This window comes from Amblyomma americanum, chromosome 7 (genome assembly GCF_052857255.1).
Source record: "Amblyomma americanum isolate KBUSLIRL-KWMA chromosome 7, ASM5285725v1, whole genome shotgun sequence".
Classification (NCBI taxonomy): Eukaryota; Metazoa; Arthropoda; class Arachnida; order Ixodida; family Ixodidae; genus Amblyomma; species Amblyomma americanum.
Window position 1 is genome coordinate 29503516 of NC_135503.1, and position 16836 is coordinate 29520351.

A 16836-nucleotide genomic window follows, 5' to 3' on the forward strand; every position below is an offset into this window, starting at 1 on the left:
GCCTATATGCGCATACAAGAGACCGAGTACGGCCCGTTTGAGCTGGGAACGCGGGGCACACCACAAGGCACTGTGTTGTCCCCGCTTCTCTTTAATATTGCCATGATGCACCTCCCGGCACAGCTCGCGGGTGTCGGCAGTGTTCAGCATGCACTGTACGCCGATGACATCACCATCTGGGCTATTGCGGGAAACATACGAGAGATGGAGGAATGCGTGCAAGTAGCGGCGAGCATAGTAGACTATGCTTTGTACTGGCCTCCAGTGATTCCCGTCCAAGTCTGAATTTATGCATATTCGACGTTCTCCAAAATGCAAAATCTCCGTTCAGCCTTCTCTCGCCAGCGGCCCCATCCGTGCAGTGCAGGAGCTGTGAATACTCGGTCTCTTCATTTATCAGCATCTCAAGGCAGATGCAACCTTTGCCAAACCCCGCATAATTGGCAACCAGGTGGGCCGAATGGTTCGCCGCGTTTCCAACAAGCGAGGAGGGTTGCGAAATAAGGATGTGGTGCAACTCGACCATGCCTTCGTAACTAGTCGAGTACGGTACTCGAATCCTTACCTCCGCTTACAGAAACGTGACGAAGATTGCTTGGAGGTTGTACTCCGCAAAATTTTCAAGAGAGCCCTCGACCTCCCAATCTCTACATCCAACGCGTGACTCGCGTTGGGGGTGGTGAACACCTATCGGGAACTTCGCGAGGCGCCTCTTGGGCCGGTTACATATCAAACATGACCACCATACGATGGAACGGGTTCGAGTGCCCGAACTGTAGAGACATGTCCCCTTCCGACTAAGATGAACAAGGAGGACCATAATGGCCATCGCCAGGCGCGGGCAGATGCCCTGTATCGCCACTATGGCTCAAAGAAACACGTCTTCTATGTTGACATTGCAGGCCGCTACCACTCCAGGGGGGAATGGTACACGGCTACAGTCATACACGAGGGAAAACAGGTGTACGGCCTCTCGTTCAGAGCGCCCAGCTGAACTCATGTGGAGGAGGTAGCGATTGCCCTTGTTGCCTCCTGTTCCGACTTCATCCTCACAGACTCACGCGGAGCCTGTCGTAATTTTGACTTCGGCTAAATCACTCCACTTCTCACCGTCCGCCTGATTCAGATCACTCATTCGTTTCTAAACTCCATAGCAGTATTACTTCAGCTATGCAAATATGCCCAACTGAACTCATTTACCTGGTTGGTGACTTCAATTTTCCACAGATTGATTGGTCACATTTGTCGTCATCTTGCCGCGCCTCAACAGAACTTATCAACATTATGTTAGATTTTAATTTTTTTCAGGTGATTAACCAACCTACTCGCGGTTCAAACATTTTAGATTTAGCTTTCTGCAATGCGCCCGAAACGATTAACGAAGTCTTGCTCCTTGACGGTTTTAGTGACCATAAGCTCATTCATCTACAACTTAACGTCCCATTAGCATTTCAAGGTCCTACATCCACGAAAATTTGCGATTAAAATAGAGCTAATTATAGAGATATGAATATTGCACTTAACGATTTTTTTATTCAAACGTTCTTGCCCTCATTTGCGGACAGGTCCGTCGATCAGAACTGGGTACTTTATAAGATCATGATGTCCAATCTAGTTTACAAATATGTTCCCTTGGTTTCAATTTCAAACGACAAATCTAATCCATGGTTCACTAGATCTCTCCGTCGTCATCGAAACAAAAAAAAGCGTTTGTACAGAAAGGCTCGGTTGGTATCTACATCGGGTGCTTGGCAAAAATACAACGATTGTCTGAAATCTTACTGCTCGGCCCTCCGGGCATCAAAGAAAAAATATTTTTCCCATGACCTACCCGCCCTCCTAAAATCTAATCCCAAAAAGTTCTGGCGCGTGATATCTCCTGACAGTACTAACAACCAATTTCCATTATGCAACGACGATCACGTGCAGCTTTCGGAGAGTGAATGTCCCCAAGCATTTAACAGATACTTTGCGTCAGTGTTCACTCGGGAAGATCATTCCAACATACCCATTGTTCCTGATCATGATTACCAATTTATGGCCCCTATTACCATTTCCGCTGAAGGTATCGCTCGTCTCATTTCTAATCTTAAGGTTTCCTCATCAGCAGGTGTTGACAACATAAATTCTAAAATACTGAAAAACACCGTATCGATCTCCAGTGAAATTCTATGCCTCATCTATCAGCAATCATTATCATCCGGTTTACTTCCTACAGATTGGAAAATTGCTAAGATCGTTCCAGTGTTCAAAAGTGGAAACAGAAATTCACCGGAAAACTACCGCCCCATTTCGCTAACCTGCATTTGCTGTAAATTACTCGAGCATGTTATCGCTTCTCACATTTACTGCCATCTGGAACTTAACTCTTTCTTTTTTCCTAATCAGCACGGCTTCCGAAAAGGTTTTTCTTGTGACACCCAACTGCTAGAATTTACGACTGACTTGCATTTCAACATGGATGCTAACCTTCAAACTGACTGTATCTTTTTAGATTTTGCTAAAGCCTTCGACCGTGTTGCACATTCCCGCTTGTTCTCAAAATTGTCTGCTCTGTGCCTAGATTCTTTAACACTGTCATGGCTACGTAACTTTCTTTCATTTCGCCAGCAGTTCACTACAGTTAACAATTTCACCTCCCCACTCAGTGATGTAGAGTCTGGTGTACCCCAAGGTAGTGTTCTTGGCCCCTTATTGTTTCTAATATACATTAACGACTTGCCAACAGACATATCTTCTTCTATACGCCTCTTTGCTGACGACTGCATCATTTACCGGCCCATTAATTCTATGCATGATCACCTTGCCCTCCAAACTGACCTGAACTTAATTTCAAATTGGTGCAGTAAATGGCAAATGATGTTCAACTCATCTAAATGCTAGGTCATCTCTTTCACCCGCAAGCGTACTAATTCTAATTTCTCGTACTCCATTGAAGGTACCGCAGTGTCTCGGGCATCATCTTATAAGTATTTAGGTATTCACCTCACAGATAATCTTTCATGGGCCACACACATTCAATCCATCTGTGCCAAAGCTTCAAGATCACTTGGGTACCTGCGCCGGAACTTGCGAAACGCCCCTAATAACGTGAGAAAAGTCGCTTACTTAACAATCGTGCGTCCTCAACTAGAATTTGCTTCACCTATGTGGTCCCCTTATCAAAATTACCTGATCAACATGCTTGAATCCGTACAAAATAGAGCCGCTCGTTTCATCACACAAAAGTACCACCCCCAGTCCAGTATCACTAAGATTAAACTTGATATCTCCCTCGAACCATTACATATTCGTCGCTCCATCGCTCTTTTATGCTTACTTCATAAATATCGTCATAGCACCAGGCCATCTCCCTTGCCCCTCGAAGAGCCTTCACGCATTTCACGCCGCCTACATAATCAGTATAGCATTACACGCATTTACGGAAGAACCTTAGCATTCAATTCATCTGCACTTCCACGTGCCATTATTCTTTGGAATGATCTTCCCAACTGTATCACATCTATCGGCAACCACCAATCATTTCAAGACCAACTGCACAAACATTTTCTTTAACGACATTGTGTCTTGTTTCAGGTTGTTCTGTGTCCTTGGTCCCCTTTTCTTCTCGTTGGTATTTTACAAAGTTTTGGTTTATTGTGCAATTTCAGCCATCTGTATGTTTTTTATGACTACTGCTTTTTCCTTTTGATGCCTATTGGGCACTTGCGATGCATTCTTGCTACTAATTTAATTTTTGTTGCTCGCGGTGATGTATGTCTTTTAGTTACGTTTTGCCCTGTATATTTATAATTGTGTTTAATTTTTGCCTTGTATCACGCGTTGTTTTTAATTTATTCTTCCTATTTGCTTAATCTATTGTTTTGCCCCCCTTACTCAATGCCCTTCTGGGCCCTGTAAGGTATTTTGAATAAATAAATAAATAAATAAATAAATAAATAAATTCTTCACCACAGTACTCTCGACTGCGATCCAACTCATCGCTCAATCATATGGGTCCCCGGCCACCAAGACATGCGAGGTAATGAAGCCGCCCATGAGGCAGCCCGCGCACTCACTTACCGGGCACCAGGCATTCTTTGGGAGGATAACTCGGATCACAGCCCTCTTCTTTCTTTTAAAGTTTTTACTGAGCACTATCGTTCCGAACACTGGCGCTACCCGGTTCCTATGAAGGGACTGGGTAAAGCTGGCGAACGAACTCTCCTTAGGCTCTTTACAAACACCCTTCTGTGCCCGGCGGTTCTCAAGCACTTTGACTCTTCTTTTGATGGCCGCTGCTCATTCTGTGGGGAGATGGCCGACACCTTTCACATAGTTTGGGCATGCAGGCAAAATCATTCCCCCCCCATCACCCCTTCCCCTCACGAGAGGACTGGGAGGCGGCTCTGCTCGGCTGCCAGGAACTATCGGCCCAACAGGCCCTGGTTTGGTGGACCTGCGCAGCGGTCAGGACCAACGGGGTCCCGGAATGAGGGACTCCGCCTTGTATGGTAAGGAGCGAGACCCACTAGGGGCCTCTCCCCGAGCACCTCTCTGTACGCTATGTGCAGAGCTGTCGGCAATGTCAATGCCGTAAGGCCCCGGCCGCCAAGCCTCCGGGGTTCCTCCAACCTATTGCACCACCACGTGCTCCTTTCGATCAGGTCGGCATGGACCTTCTCAGACTTTTCCCTTTGTCCTCGGGGTGGCAACCGGTACATCATCATTGCCACAGACTACCTCACTCGATATGCCGAGGCCAAAGCCTTGCCTTGTGGCACAGCGTCCGAGGTTGCAGATTTCTTCATGAAACAGATCGTCCTTCGGCACGGCACCCTGACCTACGTCATTACCGACCGAGGGACCTCCTTTAATTCTCAGCTGTTGGCCGAAATTTTTCAACTAAGCGGTACGACCCACCGTAAAACTACTGCTTACCACCCGCAATCAAATGGGCTGACAGAGCGGCTTAATAAGACCATGGCGGACATGGTGGCTATGTACGTCGATATGCAACACAGGACTTGGGACATGATCATACCGTACCTGACATTCGCCTATAACATGGCAGTTCAAGAGACGACCCGTTTCACACCATTCCGCCTCCTCTACAGCAGGGAGGTTCAGACGATGCTCGATGCAATGCTCCCTTGCGCAACTGATGACCAACTTTCTGCTGACGCTGAGAAGTTTGTCCACGAAGCCGAGCAGGCTCGTCAGCTAGCATGTCTTCACATTACACAGCAACAAGATAAAGACTCACGCCGATACAAACTCTGGCACCGACAAGTCTTCTACAATCCCGGCAACCAGGTTTGGGTGTGGATACCTGTTAGACGGCGAGGCTTGTCCGAAAAACTCATTTGCCGCTATTTCGGTCCTTATAATGTCTTGCGCGTCAGCGACGTTAGTTACGAAGTACTACCGGACGCGGCACTTGCAAAGCAGCATGTTCTACACATGAAGTATTTTGCACGGTGACCCCCCAGATACTTCGAGCATTTCTTGTGTGCTTGTGTTCGCGCGCAGATGAGCGCGCGTTCTTTAAGAGGGGAGGAATGCCAGGTGGCGCTGAAGCAAAAAGATGTTGACGCTGTTGGCGCGCGGATTGAAGAAAGTTGAAGTTTGCGGTTTTCTCCCGCCAAAAGACGTGCTGCCGAGCCCTCTCTTGCCGGGTCCCTGTCTTGTCACCAAAAGCCCCTGAGAGTCGCCAAAGTAAAGGAAAGGCACATAACTGGCTCCTTGGGTCAGTGGACAGCTGAGTCACGCCTTGGGCTAGGTGGCACTAGTGAGGAAAGGCTCATAACTGGCTCCTTGGGTCAGTGGACAGCTCTGCCACGCCTTGGGCTAGGTGGCACTAGTGAGGAAAGGCTCATAACTGGCTCCTTGAGTCAGTGGACAGCTCTGTCACGCCTTGGGCTAGGTGGCACTAGAGAGGAAAGGCTCATAACTGGCTCCTTAAGTCAGTGGACACCTCAATCACACTTTGAGCTAGGTGGCACTAGTGAGGGAAGGCACATAACTGGCTCTTTGGGTCAGTGGACACCTCAGTCACGCTTTGAGCTAGGTGGCACTTGTGACAGAGATGTGTGCTGCATGCTTTGGTGTCAATAATGTTGTGGCAGAAATGCAGACTACAATGCACATCAGGTATGTGCAGAAAATATGCAAAGCATTATTCAGACTCCAGAATGCTTCAGCGGTGCAGCCGGAATTTTCTCCTCCAAAACAGGCAGGGTACGGTGAAGGAATTTTTTCTGTGCAGGAAATGCAGACAAAACTTAAAAGCACACCTTCATCTCAAGCCCCCAAAGCAATTGGAGCCACGAGAATAATGTTGCGACTTGAAAACAGAGCCAAATTTGTCTGCTCCTGAGATAGGGCAGTTTTTTCATTTTCTCATGAGATGTGAGGATTTTGTCTTGAGAACGCTGAATAAACTAGTCTGCGCTCCATGATACAACAGCGGAGAGAAAGCTATCAAAATGTGACACAACACGCGAGGTAAACACGAATCAGCTACACATTCCTCAAAGCCGACGGCTTATGCTGGCTTGCACAAATTTTGCTGCGCAGCAAGAATTTCTGAGTTGGGAGTATATCTCTAAACACTCTGCAGGCTTGTGGGCGGCTGGTTGGGTGAAGCAAGTCACTGCGCCCAGTGATGTAAAGAGCAGAGATGTGCTGGCGCAATGCGACACCTGCATTACCGTTGTTTTTCGCACCATTAAAGTGCCTGCGGAGGAATAGCTGCGTAAACAAATTACAAACATAAGGTTAGGTAATTAAAAACATAAGCCCTTACACACTGTTGACAGTGATGGTACACTGTTGCGTCTTTTCGCAACACTCTGGTCATACACGTCACTCCCATCACTTGATATATATCCTCTTTCATGTCACGAAAATGATTAACTTAAAAATGTTTCATGCCTTTGGTAATGTTTCGCCCACGGGAAACCTTGCACATCATTTATTATGGGCTAATATCCCACAGCTATGATAAGGCGAACAGCACTGGTAGATGCCTTCCCTCCCGTCTCGCAAGCACTGGCCGCACGGTGGCACTGACTGCTTTCGGACGGTGGAGGCGCTTGGCAGGTGCAAGGTGCCCATAGGCTGCCAGAGTTAATTCGGCTCATTGGCATTGGTGTCCGCAGCATTGTAGACTCTGTTGATGTTGATATTGAGAAAAGGAAAGGCGCGTAACTGGCTCCCTAGGCCAGTGAATACCTCAGTCATGCTTTGAGGTACATGGGGGTGAAGACAGATGTGCTGTGTGCCTTTACATTAACAACATTATGGCAGAAATGCTGCACTTGAATAATAGGCCACTGGACAGTGTAGGCTCTGTTGATTTCGAGGAAAGGTGCATAACTGGCACCCTGAATCAGTGGACACCTCAGTCGCCCTTTGAAGTATGGGGCAGTGGTGTCCACATACAAAAAACTGTGCGTTTTCTTGCTTTGCAATGCTAAACCTCCAGCCATTTTTATTGTAACCAAAACCAATATAAGTGTGATAGGACAACACCTAGCTATATAATCCAAGTTTTATGACAGTCTCTGGTGGTACATGGTGGTGATTTGTTTCCCTAAGCCTGCCCTGGCTCAGAATGAACAGTCATCCATGCTTCAGTGCCTGCAGAGTAAAATGTTATGCTTAACTACAAGTGAGAGTAAATCTTCCAAAGTGTTGAGGACATCTGCATGCTGCTGATGAAAGTGCACAATGAGGTCGAGCATGAAGGATGTCTAATTAGCATGTCCCAATTGACAGTTAGTTTCCAAAGTTTGGGCATGGCTATCACTTCTTTACATCTGCATGGTTGATATGTCAAACAGTGCAAGTTCTCTTAACGACACACTGAGGACAACTCCATCCAGTTTTTATTCGTGGCAAAAATTGATTCTGTGTGTCCTTTTGGGTATATTGATGCTTGTCTAGCACCAAAAGATGCTTTTATTTGTTGAGAAAATTAGGTTTACAATTTGGCCCGTCATTTGATTCAAACTCATGATGTCTACACCAAAGAAGGCTTTATGATCACTGTTATTAAGTTAAAGGTGGTGTCTGGGATCTGTGGTATAAAAATTTACATCGGCGCATAAAAGTTTGCTTTCAAAATCAGTCGATGATGGTGGCACAGTTACTTCATTTTGGCCTTTTCTACTTATAAAAGCCTCATTTTCAGCAAAAGTAGCCTCTTTGTCTTTAGAATACGGTAATATATCGATAGTTGCTAACTTCAATTGTTGTTAGTCTCCCTTTAAGTTTTGCTCAGAATTTGGAGTTCCTCTTGAGCTTGAATTCAGTTTTATATGTCACTTTGGACATGACAGATTAGATTCAAGTTAAAGTACATAGCACATTTCAAATTCTAATTTCAAATTCTTACTTGTACTGCACTTACTTTAAATGGCCTCTTTCCATTAGGGGTGAAGTGGGCCAGTTTTGTACGGTTTTGTTTACTTCTTTTTTTTTTGTAAGTCACTGCAGCTTTGTTCTAATCCTTGTGCTCTCGAATCTCTTCTGCCTTTCAGTGTGAAACAGGAGAAGCCAGCCCCAGCAGCGCCGCCACCTCCTCCACCCGTGGCACCGCTCCACAAGGAGTCCGTGTACGACTTCAATGACTCGGACGATGACGGCTTGGTTGTGGACGAGAATCCACCACCGCAGCCGCGCCGCTCATACCAGCGTGCTGTAGCTGTTCCTGCTACACCAGCACTGCCGCCCATTTCCACGTTCAGCAATAATGCCTCCATGGGCAACTTTGCGGCTGCTGCTGCTGCCGCAGCAGCAGCCGGCTCTACCTCATCCGTTATGGATTCCCAGGATAGCAAGCAAGGTTCCCTCAAGCTGCGGCTGTCGTGTGAGTCTGATTAGAGGCTGCTGGGCTTGTGTGGGCCATTTTTGTGAAAAACTAATGGGTCCTTTCCACAAGTCTGTGGAGTTTAAAAATTTGAAGGGGCATTTAGTGTCAGCCATATCTATAAGAGGGATGTGGACGGAAGGACGTGTCTGATGTGGCCCGTTGATAAGTGACCCTTTGGTAATTATTGATTATTAAGCAGTGTGACTGACGATTCACGTGGCCTTGCTATGCAATGACATCATTTCATTGAAACAACCACCACAATGTCTTGGGGGGTTGTTTGGGGAGGTTGGGGGGGGGGGGGTTGATGGCTATAAAACTATTTTACAAAGTGCTATGAGGCACAAGGTCAGGTCTACAAAAAAGAGTTCATTGGTTTTGCAAGGACAAACTTCAGCATTTGTCCTCGGTCCACACTAAGGTCAAGTATGCTACCATGTTTCTGTGGGTTCAGTTCCCTTGCAAAGTTCAAAGTGTATTCAGTTTAGTTTGCTAAGTGATCATTCAGCTTCATAAACGGCACTTAAGCACTTATTCAGGCTTGTCAAACATAACAGTGTTCATGGCCTGTAATGATAATCATGGCATTATTCCTGCTGACAAGACCATTGTATGAGCATTGATGGTTGTCTTTAAAGGTGGCTGTTGGACAGTTCCAGAAAGGGAGTCACAGAGAACCTCTGTGCTGTTTGATCTACGTTGGTCATCTTTGCGACTGTGTGACATCAAATAGGCATTAATAGGAACTGTGCTTACCCAAAAATTTTATTGAGATGCCGTGTCACATGTCTCCAGCCATGGAGCATGGGCTGAGGGTGGTATTTTCAAAAGTTCCTGCTCGATGATATTACTCCCGGAATGCAACTTCAGTTCATAGAAGCTTCGTTTTTCCCTCCTCCCCAACGCTTCCCATCCTCTCTCGCAGTCAATGGCAAGTCCAAGCTGGACAAAGGGACTCCTCCGGCTGCCACCAAGGCTGGTGGCGTTCCCGTGGTCACCAAACCTACCAGCAATGAGGATGCAGCTGATGTGCCTAAGAATGGGACCATCGACGACCTCTTGCTGGCATCCAGCATTGCCCTGGACACTGACAGCACACGAGTCAGCCTCGAAGAAGAACTTGGGTGAGCTCTTCTGTCTGTGGTTGTTCACATCTTGCCTGGTACCTGGCATCTTTTATGTTGCCCGTTCTTCTCATCTCTTCATGCTTTTGCCCTTCACTACATTGTGTCCCTCTCTGACAACCCACAGGGGAGGACGAGCGTCCCCGTCAACGCGTGACGCAATCCAAGGCATGCTGTCCATGTCCAAGAGCGCGTTCACGTTTGGGCCGTGCGATGGTGGTGGCCCTATGGGACCCACGGCCCAGGAGTTGCTCGAGGGTGGCCCGCTGAGCACAGGCTTGGCCCTGGGACTGAGTGGACCACGCAGGATGGGCTCAACACCTTCCTCATCACTCAAGAGGCCCATGCCTTTTGGCCCTGCCTCCTCCCGGCTCCGGCCCGGCGAGGAGGAAGACCTTGAGGAGAGCCTCCTCAAAGAGTGCCATGCGGACGATGACTACGGTGAGCAGGCTCCTCATATTTTTTTTCTGCTTCGTTGCCTTAGCTTCCCAAAGGCTGTCCCGCTTGTCAGGAGGGCAGCTGACAGGAGTGATATAGAATACAGGAATCTCCAAGCATCTTTGACAGTGTTAGGGTCGGAGAGGCAGTGGTCTGGAATTTGAGCCTTAGACTAGTGCGAATTTTTTTTTTTCAACTGCAGTGTTTCTGTGAAAGCTGCATATCTTTCCTTTGTGGCCATATGGCTGCGCTCAGGTGGATGTTACTGAATTATTATACAGTCGAACCCCGCTACAACAAAATTCACAGGGTGCGCGAAAAATTTCATTTTCCGGTAGAACGACCATGGAGCTGCCTCTTCTCACATGTTCCCTCTCTCGGTCTATCCGTCTCTATTGCCCTAAGAAATGGACTCTTCTGCTTGCGTCGCCGGTGTGCCCCGCTGTCCCTGCTCCCGACGCTAGAGGGCAATCGGTGCTGGAATCACGCTGCATTCTCGTGACAAACAAACCTTTTCAGGTACCATACGCAAATGAGATGCACATGTACCAAGGGAAAGAAAAACAAAGAAACGGAGAAGGAACACACACACAGCTAATCAAATGCTTTCACATGTCCTACTTTGTTTAACTACGCTACAACCCTACCATCTTTTTTTTTGTCAAATTCATTCTACTCAATTCAGAGCATTGTTAGCTGCTGCCAAACTGCATCTTGATCTTGTTTTTGTCTCTTTTTTTAACTTTCAAACTTATTAGAAAGTCCGCATCTTTCCTTACAGATTAATGTACAGCCCAATGCTTCATCTAATAATTTAAAGTATCTTCAAAGTGTTTTGATGTCAGTTCGATGCAAGTTTTGCTGTGCACACGTATTTACAAGGCCTTCTGAGAAAGATATGGTTAAAGAAAACTGCTTGTAAATAGTGTTGTGTGGCACTTGGATGCTGTGACCAAAAGAAAATTATGGCTCTAGTCGTACAGGCATGTAAATGCGTAACTGACACGTAAGTTGTCTCCTCCTCCTGCATTAACTGCGTGTTCAATGCAAGAATTTGACGACTAGCTTGCCTCATACCTTTCGTGCTTGTATGAAGGTAGAGGAATTCCAGAGGAATTACAGAAATTATTTGTAATTTCAGTGCAGTCTTTACTGTGGTCCCACTTTGACACTGTTGACAAGTGTACAGCTTTTTTCAACAATTTAGAGGCCACGGGACTTTGCTTCTTGGCCATGCTAATGGCTTGTTGTGCATCCCCAGCCTTCTTACTCTCTCTGAAGTTGAGAGGAACACTGATTCTCACCCTCTGAAGAATAGGACTTCTACGGATGCTAAAGAGCCTCACTACATGGCTCAGATGTAATCCGCTGGACAGTTATTTCCATTTAAAAGACATCTTTAGTAAAGAAATGGTTGTGGTAATATATAGCGTTTGGCCATGGCGACATACTTACCGCAGAGGGATCACATCGCAGCATGCATGCAGTCTAGGCCATCTCAGAGTAACAGACAAGTAACTGCATGCTCGCAAGGCCTATAGTCAGAGGCAAAGCAACAGTTGGCGGCTAACAAGTGTCGATGTTGATAAAATGTCGCCCTTGACCTTCTAAACACTGCTCTGGGAAGTAATGTTTCAAAGATGAAAATTACTGTTGACAATTCACACATGCTTTCTAAAGTAACTGTGAAAAGAAATGTAGTGATATTTACAATGACTAAGCTTGTTTTTTCTATGCATATTATGTTTTTTGAACATTGGCATTTCCCAAATACAAAATGCTAATGTCATCTGAAAGAGCTTTTGTGGTCTGTGCAGTGCTAATTTCTTCTTACTATCTGAAGTCAACCTTATAGCTACCTGCAATATCTTTGCAAATTATAGAGGGCAGATTACAAAGAAAACCACTGCACTTCTATATTGTTTTCTTTCACTGTGCAAGCTGTATCGTAGTCAGCGCTTTGGAAGCCGCGGTAGGCAGGAAAGCGTTCTTGAGCAACGGCTTTTATAGCATAGCTATGATACGCACGTCCCACGATGACCCACGCGTGTCTCCGTTATGTGATTATGTGGCCCCTCTCTTCACGTGCCCTGCACTGCCTTCGTCAGCTTCTGGTGGTGTGTGCACTAGGGGATGGAGGGGAGGGGATGCCTGACCATTCCCTGCATGCATCATGCCTCTCGCTACACGCAGTTTTTGCCGCCGCTCAGTAAGATGCGTGGCCATGAGATGCTTGAAATGCTTCGAAACGCCTCTCGGACACTGCACATATCTGGGGGGATGAGAGAGCCCAAAGACATGTGGCAGGTTTCCAACATACTCGGCATGCGCTTGGTATGCTCCCCACGAGCGCGCTGTTCGATAACATCCACAGACCTGCTCCGACGCATTTGATATGATAGACAGAAAGGGACAGTATTTACGCCATCCAGCTTAAGGGGGGAAGCGGGGATCAGATCGCGATTTTCGCGAAAAAAATCGATTTTTGAAAAGTACGCTTTTCAGAATCTACAGCATCATTTCTATCTTGTACTGAAATATTTCACCAAAAAACAAACTCTAAGCACTAAAAATAAATATATTTGTCGGTGCCGGCGTCCACGCATCCGCCCGAAATCGCGAAAAAGTCGCGAAGTTCAAGGCGCGACTGCTCGGATTTCCCGCCAAGGAGCGCCGCCATTTTGGTATCGTTGGAAAGCCCAACTCTTCGGCTCTTTTTCCCAGCCCTTCCCTTCCTCCCCTGCCAGCCAGCAAGCGCACAAAAAAAGAAAAACCGGAGGGTGGCAGCACGGAGCAGCCAATGACTGCCGCGCCCCGATTGGCTCTGCGCCGCGGCGCGTTGTTAGGTGCCTCCTCATTGGCCGACGCCGCGCCATAATGGCGGTTGAGGCAAGGAGCCTCTGCTGGGAAGCCTTTCTGGCCTTTCCTTCTGTTGTGTTTCGAGGAGTTCGACCACGTGCAATGGATCCGCGCACGTTCGAAAAGAAGTACCGGACGAAGCATGCCTACGGGAAGCGGAAACGCAAGCCCGTCACAGCAAGGAAGAAGCGGCTATTGTCAGCAGGTGGTTCGGCCGAGCCAAGCGACCGTTCAGAATCGGCGGAGTACGCGCCCAACGTGCTGTGCGATCTCTCGCCCAACGTGCTGCGGGATCTTGCGCCGAGTCGAGCACCAGCCAGTGATAGTGAGACGAACCACGATCTTTTGCCGTCGAAGCGCGGGCGCAGTGTTACTGCACCGGTGACGATCGACGTGCCAGTGAGTCTCGCCTTAGGCGAGCGTCCCACCATACGCGAGTGTCCCGTCGCAACTTCGTCCAGCACAGATAACGGAGTGGGCTTGCAGCGGTCATCGCCGCCCGACTGCAGAGCATCGGAGGCGCGCTTCCGCGGTGAATCGTTCAACGCCGAGATGTTTCCGCAGCCAACAACCGCCAGTGAAGGCAGTCCCATGCCATCGACGAGTTCCGGCGCTTCGACGGTGCTGCAACGCGGGCGCACGCTCGATGCCGCGGATGCGCCGGCGGCCGTCCTTGCCGCTCATCGCAGTGTTGACAGTTCGCCCAGAGAACGTCGCACTATTCAAGCTCACCTAAAAACACGATTTGTGTCCGCGGAAAGTGCAGAACTGCAAGCGTCGAGAGTTCGCGAATCGCTTCGCGCGGTTTCAGCAACGGAGCGCAAGTTCGGGCTGACTGGCTCACAGGAAAATGCCATTCCCGCACCTCCAGAAGAGGAGTTTATGCTTGTTCAAGTTGCTGCTTTGAACTCGCTGATTGGTTCCACGCTTTGCCCAACTTGTCAGCAGCCCGGCCTAGCAGTGCACCGCGAGACTGAACTGGGGCTAGCTGTGAAGATGGTACTTTCATGCATTTCCTGTGGTACCCTACAGTCAGAGTGGTCCTCACAAAGGAAGAGCGGCTCTAGAGCTTTTGAGGTCAACATCAGAGCTATGCAAGCAATAAAGAGCATTGGGAAAGGACCAACTGCTCTTAATGACTTCTGGGCCACCATGAATGTCTCGCATCGTGGGTTACACCACAAAACATATGATGAGCACCTCAAAAAAACTTTCAAGCCTGCCGCAGCGGCAGCTGCACACAACATCTTCACAGATGCTGTAGAGGCAGTGAAAAAGGTGTACATTGAAATGGGGACATTTTCAAAGAACATCACAGTAGTTTATGATGGCACATGGTTGACACGCGGTCACAGCTCCCATACTGGTGTAGGCTGTATAATTGAATTTCATACAGGACTTGTGTTGGACTGCGTAGTTCTGTCCAACTTCTGCCTTGGGTGCAGCCGACAGCCAGCAGAAAGTAACCCCCATTATGCTGAATGGAAGCAGCAACACCAGTGCCAGAAAAACACTTATGTGAATTCTGGAAGAATGGAGGTTGAGGCTGCACTACAACTCTTCAGGCGCTCCTTGAGCAAAAATGATTTACGCTACACAAACATAGTTTGTGATGGGGACAGCCGCATGTTTCGCACTTTATGTGATGAAGAAGTTTATGGTTTTGTGCAGCTGTCTAAAGAAGACTGCATAAATCATGTGAAAAAACGAATGGGGGCTGCACTTCGCTCTTTGGTAGCCAAGGCAAAGAAAGGAGAGCCACTTGGTGGAAAGGGGGGCCTGACACAGCAGCTCATCAAAAAACTGACAAACTACTATGGCCTTGCTCTGCGGAACCATTCAGAAGTCGAGGAAATGCAAAGGGCAGTAATGGCAACATACTACCACATCACATCAACAGATGGTGAGCCCCATCATGAGCTGTGTCCCCCTGGCCCCCTTAGCTGGTGCAACCACCGATCAGCTGAGGCAGAAGGGCAGCCAGCACCAGCTCACAAGTACAAGCTTTCAGCTAAAGTTGCTGAAGCACTTCTGCCTGTGTACCAGCGCCTCTCAGACCCTCAGTTGCTGGCCCGGTGCAAAGGAGGCAAAACTCAAAACGCGGCTGAGAGTCTCCATTCAGTGATATGGTCATTAATATCAAAAGACCAGCATGCCTCACTGTTTGCCGTGGAAACAGCAGTGCACGAGGCAATTTCAAGGTACAACTCGGGCAGTCTGAAAGCTTATTCAGACCTGTGCACAACATTGGGCCTGCGCCCTGGTGCCCTCTCTCTTCAGCGGGCTGTCGAGAAAGATTCCCAGCGAATGAAGAAAGCACACAAAGTCCATCTCCTGAAAGGACAGAGGGCTAAGAAGTCACCTGCTGCCAAGGACACCAAATTTTACAACGCAGGAGCATTCTAGACAGTGTGTGCCAGTATGGAACTTTGAGGCTTGTTTTCTCAAAAGTTTGTTTTGGGCTTATCACCTCGCTCGTGGAAAGCATAGCACGGCAATGGGAGCTCGGATTTTAATCCTGTTTGTTTTGTTGCAATTGCTGAAGTGTGCCTTATGTCAAGACAGTCTCAGATTTACCATTTAGGCTCACCATTTTTTATTACACAATAATTGGAGTATGATACATTCTAAGCATAAAGAGAAGGTACATACTGTGTCGTTTAGAAGAAGAGCAGAGAAATTTAAAAAGAAATCAAGAGAATCTTGACTTAGACTATACTTCTTAGTAACTATTAAAAACATTTACAGACCCATAACCCATTTTGCTGTCACGCTAGGCTTTCCACGAGCAAGCAACATGTGAGCAATATATAAATAATGATAAAATGAAAACTACTGAAGATATTATTGTGAAACTTTGTAGCTGTCTGTTTGATGCTATTTCAAACCTGTCTGCCAAATTTCATCACTCTAAGTTAAAAAATAAAAAAGTTTGTTCCGATCCCCTCATCCCCCCTTAATGCAGGAGACTCTAAGCTAGGAGTAACACCTGTCTTCGAATTTTGTTACTGCCAAATGCTAATGTTGACAAAATTAACATTTGTATAAAACTCACTGCCACTGAAATATGCACAGGCTTTAGTTCTTTTAGTTTCATGAAATCACCAACTAGTTGTCAATACTTTTGTTCTGTTTTACTCATTTCAAAACTTTTTCCTGCGAAACTGCTCCACAAACACTTCGCAGTGACAAGGTTCAAAATAGGTTTGTTTACCAGTAATAATTCACTCTTTAACTAAGTCAATAACAAATATTATAATTGCGCTGTTTTTACAGTCACAGTACAGCATGTGAAAAAAATTTGAAGGAGGGTATATTTTGAAGGGAAATAAAGTATTTATCTTCATATGTTCCAATTTTAAAACATTGGAAAGTAAAAGGTTAAGATGGTTTCACCACTAGACTCATGAGCAGCGACGAGAAGCCAACTTTTTGAAGTCTATGGGGTCGTGAAGGAAAATGCGTGGATCCCACGTAAAGAGAGAAAAAAAAAAAAGAAATCTGGCTGTGAACGCAGAAAGAAGGTGGCGCGGGCCACTGAGATAGGGATGGCATGGT

At 47.0% G+C, this 16836-nt stretch overlaps 2 protein-coding genes across 4 annotated transcripts in view; both read left to right on the top strand.

Moving 5' to 3' along the window:
* LOC144098754 (histone lysine demethylase PHF8-like) overlaps positions 1–16836 on the top strand; it is a 171290-nt gene that overhangs the window by 143819 nt on the left and 10635 nt on the right. For all 3 annotated transcript variants that reach the window (XR_013307238.1, XM_077631606.1, XM_077631605.1), the window contains exons 13-15: positions 8526–8854; positions 9783–9981; positions 10109–10422. Coding sequence is in view for 2 of the 3 variants with exons in the window: in XM_077631606.1 (XP_077487732.1) it covers positions 8526–8854; positions 9783–9981; positions 10109–10422 (842 nt within the window). In the remaining variant the exon portion in view is untranslated. The remainder of the gene's footprint in view (positions 1–8525; positions 8855–9782; positions 9982–10108; positions 10423–16836) is intronic.
* On the top strand, positions 12853–16232 carry LOC144098755 (uncharacterized). The gene has a single exon (XM_077631607.1). It carries the CDS (start codon positions 13297–13299, stop codon positions 15682–15684), a length of 2388 nt encoding a protein of 795 aa, XP_077487733.1. The 5' UTR covers positions 12853–13296; the 3' UTR covers positions 15685–16232.

Excerpts from the sequence above, each read along its gene's own strand:
- LOC144098755 (XM_077631607.1), top strand. The coding sequence starts at position 13,297 with ATGGCGGTTGAGGCAAGGAGCCTCTGCTGGGAAGCCTTTCTGGCCTTT.